This window comes from Silene latifolia, chromosome 7 (genome assembly GCF_048544455.1).
Source record: "Silene latifolia isolate original U9 population chromosome 7, ASM4854445v1, whole genome shotgun sequence".
Taxonomy (NCBI): domain Eukaryota; kingdom Viridiplantae; phylum Streptophyta; class Magnoliopsida; order Caryophyllales; family Caryophyllaceae; genus Silene; species Silene latifolia.
In genome coordinates, this window is record NC_133532.1 from 37408737 (window position 1) to 37413200 (window position 4464).

The 4464-nt window shown below is 40.9% G+C and overlaps 1 protein-coding gene across 1 annotated transcript; it reads right to left on the bottom strand.

The window, feature by feature from the left end:
• Positions 1-413: 413 nt before the first annotated feature.
• Positions 414-884, bottom strand: LOC141589969 (uncharacterized). Its single transcript, XM_074410588.1, has one exon. The coding sequence runs from the start codon at positions 882-884 to the stop codon at positions 414-416; it is 471 nt and encodes a 156-aa protein (XP_074266689.1).
• Between the last annotated feature and the right edge of the window lie 3580 nt (positions 885-4464).

Genomic DNA, 4464 nt, shown 5'->3' on the forward strand with positions numbered 1-4464 from the left:
ATGTAAGGTCAACATGCTCATCCAAACACAAGTCAACTAATATAAACCGCGAAATAAGGGTACACGCTCAATATTTGGTCGAATAACAATAAAACAAGGTCAAAGCAGGCCACTCGGTCGAGTGTAGGAGGCAACTCGGCCGAGTAGGCAACCACTCGGTCGAGTGCATGGCGCACTCGGTCGAGTGTCACCTGCGCAGTAGATTTCGTTCTCAAACTCGTTTCCAAGCTTTCCTATTTCATCACACAAATGCTAATAGACTCCGATGGTGACTAACATACCATTAAATAACCAAATTAAAAACTACTCTTGGCCTACGGCCATCATTTTTTTTTTTTTGCTAAAATGTAAGCTTTTCATTGATTAACCACAATTACAAGAGTTTTAAAACCATACATCATTTTGTGCTAGTATCAAATGAGATGCACCTTACATAACCAAATTCTATCTTTTGGACAAACTACTCTAGGTTTACACTCATGGAATCTGCTAACAATCATACTTCTAATCTGCTGTACTACCAGTTCAGGCCTGGTAACACTTCCATGAATACGTGCACCATTTCTTTGCATCCAAACCATGTACCAACAAGCCAAAACAGCAGCAATACACAGCTTCTTACGAATTGCACTCCATCTCTTCCTAGCAATAGCAATCAGGGCATTCTTCTGATCAATATCAGACTCCAGCCAAAGTCCAGTACCTTGCAGCAGACTCTTACTAAAGTGACACTCCTCAATCAAATGTTTATGAATTTCAGTAGCTAACTGGCACAGGCAACACAAATCATCCTGTGAAATCTGAATATGAGCCAGTTGATCTTTCAGCATAAGCGCATTATTTAAGATTAGCCAGGCAGTAAAAGAATGCTTTGGTAGAGCCATAGAACACCAGACAGCCCTATGCCAATCAACCTGAACTCTTTTATCTCTTAACTATTCATAGCAGCCTTTAACAGTATACCCCCTTGATCCAATACTCCATTGTCCATCTACAAACCCCTCTTTGATCAGATCCTTGACATTGCAAACTTTCCTCCAATGCCAATGGAATCTGCGCAGGGACCGTAGTCAAACCAATCGGCACCTTTTAAGTACACATGATGAACCCATTGTACCCATAATTTATCTGGTTGCGCTGCTATCCACCATGCTAGTTTCCCAATAGAAGCCTTATTCCAAATATGACTCTGCTTTATTCCTAATCCACCCTCATTCAGAGGGACACAAACTTTAGCCCAACCAAGCAGAGGAACTCTAGAATATTCTGACCTACCTTCCCATAAGAAGGACCTACAGATAGGATCCACCCTAGACATCACACCTTTAGGGAGGACAAACATAGAGGCCCAATAAGTATACATAGAAGTTAGAACAGAATTAACCAATACAAGTCTCCCAGCATAAGACAATCTTTGAGCTCCCAGACTTCTAATCCTCTCAACAATTTTATCCACTAACCCAGCTGTAGATACCCAGTATCTGCACCTTCCAAAAACCACCCGATGATGATCGGACTATAACGTGTTTTTGATATGCCTGCGTGGATTGGCTATACATGAGACGGTTTAATGCACTACTCGGACATGAAAACTGATTTCAAAAGTTTTCTAACTTCATTTGCATTAAATTAACACTATTTAGAGTTAAAACCGTCTTCGGACCCAAAACCGACTCAGAAACCCGCAACTCGAGTCGACCTGAGTCAACCCAAGTCAACCCGAATCTCGAATGTCAAAAATAATGCCATGAATGTCTTTATCATGTCATTTCCATTAAAATGACCCTAATTAGAGTCAAAACCGTCTTCGGACCAAAAACCGACTCAGAAACCCGCAACTCGAGTCAACCTGAGTCCACCCGAGTTAACCCAAATCTCGAATGTCGAAAACAATGCCATGAATGTCTTTATCATGTCATTTCCATTAAAATGACCCTAATTAGAGTCAAAACCGACACCGGGCCAAAAACCGACTCGAAATTCAAATCCCGACTCACACGGGTCAAACCCGAGACAAGCACACAAAACACCTACCTCAAGTAACACCAAAATCATCTTATTAGATGCCCATATTGTTACACGACATCCTATTTGATTACCACAAATCAACAATGGATGGAGAATTGGCCACGTCCAAATTGAAAAGAACAGGGCACCCCATTGCATAGCAGGCTTGCTCGCGCCTCAATGGGGTGTCTGCTTAACCTTCAAGCAAACTCAACCGACCTACCATCCCACATTTCTCTATAAATACCCACCATCACACACCATAAAACTCATGCGAGAGTCCGCCCCCTCACATCTCCCTTAAACTTTTATACTCGACTTCCTAAGTCACAAAATCGACACGTGTTTACGACCTACCGATCGTAAACACAAGCCTTACACATTTTGTTTGGTACCGTCGCCGTGCATTCGACCGACCTACTTGACCAACTCAATTCATCAATCAACATGTTTTAATTAACATATTTTCAACATATTTTCAAAACCAAATCCTTTTTTAAGGCACTCTTTTTAAACTTCTTTGATCGCGAGTAGTCACAACGAAAAAACCGTCTCTAAAGTCGTCTACCACGCAAACATCAAAATACGTAAGTTTTAGGGTGTAAATATCTCACTTTAATTCATGTCTTTACTATTTTGATGAGTTTATAAGCATGAACAATGCATAACACGATCCAAATTTAGGTTAGACGAGCCAAAACCGAGTTTTGGCCTGAGACAGGAGCTCCTTGCTATGCAGGGTGGCTCGCGCCTCTTGTGGGTGTCCAGGTCAGACTCATCCGAAATTGTTCTCGTCTTTCCTCTTTATTTTATTTCTTATTTATAATCGGTTTTTACCGTTTCAAATGTTTCAAATCATTTTTATGACAAACTTTTTAACCATAAATTATAATCACCCTTGGTTCCATATACCATGACGGTTTAATCCGTGACTCGGTGATATTAATTGGTTAATTACATTTTAAAAGAAATCCTTTTCTTTTATTTACCATTTTAATTAATTTTTATGATAAACTTATTTTGGCCATTACAAAAATCATCCTTGGTTCTTTATACCATGACGGTTTATTCCGTGACCCGATGATATTGTTGGTTAATCACATTTTAATGGGTATTTTAACACCCTTTTCTTTTATTTACCATTTTTCTCATTTGTTTACATTTGTAAATATATTAGTCATGATTCATAATCATCCTTGGTTGTTTATACCATGTCGGTTTAATCCGAGTGCGATGATTAACTTGACTAATTACAAAGAAATTAACTTAACATGATTAGTTCAAATCAACATTTTACTTTTTTGGATAGTGGATGGCCTTATCCAGGGCGTACGAGAGTCATTTTAGGCATAGAATGCTAAAAGGGGGACGAGTCCTTATCTTTAGTACCTATGTCAAATACCGCTTTTTGCCTTGGTTGACCTAGGTATAAAGTGGATTCGAACGGGTTCCAAGCATCCCACAAATGCTTGGTGGCGACTCCGAACATCTTTAATCGTTTCGAGACCTTTACCGAGACGAAACCGACCGATCTAAAGCGATCCGGTTGAAAGCATTTTTACGCTGCCGAGCGTGGCTTTCAAGAGACCGCTGCATGTCCAAAGTTTGGCCTGGCGTGCAGGTGGCCCGTGACCGTAGACCGGTAGGTGGCCCAAATCCACAAACTCCGAACATCTCTAATCGTTTCGAGACCCCAGCGGAGTCGCCAATCTGTGGACATGCAGCGGTCTTTTGAAAGCCACGCTCGGCGGCGTAAAAATGCTTTCGATCGGATCGCTTTAGATCGGTCGGTTTCGTCTCGGTAAAGGTCTCGAAACGATTAGAGATGTTCGGAGTCGCCAACAAGCATTTGTGGGATGCTTGGAACCCTTCGAATCTACTTTATACCTAGGTCAACCAAGGCAAAAAGCGGTGTTTGACATAGGTACTAAAGATAAGGACTCGTCCCCCTTTTAGCATTCTATGTCTAAAATGACTCTCATACGCCCTGGATAAGGCCATCCACTATCCAAAGGTTCTGAGTACGGGGTGAGGGTACGTATTGGGAAGCCCTTTAATCGGACACCCAATCCCGCCCGCGTTAGCGGCCTCTACTGATCGATCGTGGTTGTTTAAGTGCAAAAGTTGATAAAACGGTGTAAATGCATGAATGCACATCCAAAAGTTTAACCTAACATGTGAGAGCTTTCTATGTCGGTTTGTTAATCCAAATATCAAGTAATTGATGTCGAGTTGGATTTAGATTGATTTACATGTGAGAACGGAAATTAAACATCTATTTACCAAATTCGGATTATGATGCTTAACACGATCCATTTATTTGAAAAAGAAGTGTGTCAAATGACAAAGTGTAAAAACATAAACTTGTCAATCTGATCCGTCATGTATTCGGATTAACCGTAATCGGGATCGTCCTAGACAGGTGCTAAAAATGAGGCAGAACAGTGTCAGGCAGCC

What these genes read in the sequence shown, in the direction of transcription:
- LOC141589969 (XM_074410588.1), bottom strand. Translation starts at nt 884, where the DNA reads ATGGCTCTACCAAAGCATTCTTTTACTGCCTGGCTAATCTTAAATAAT.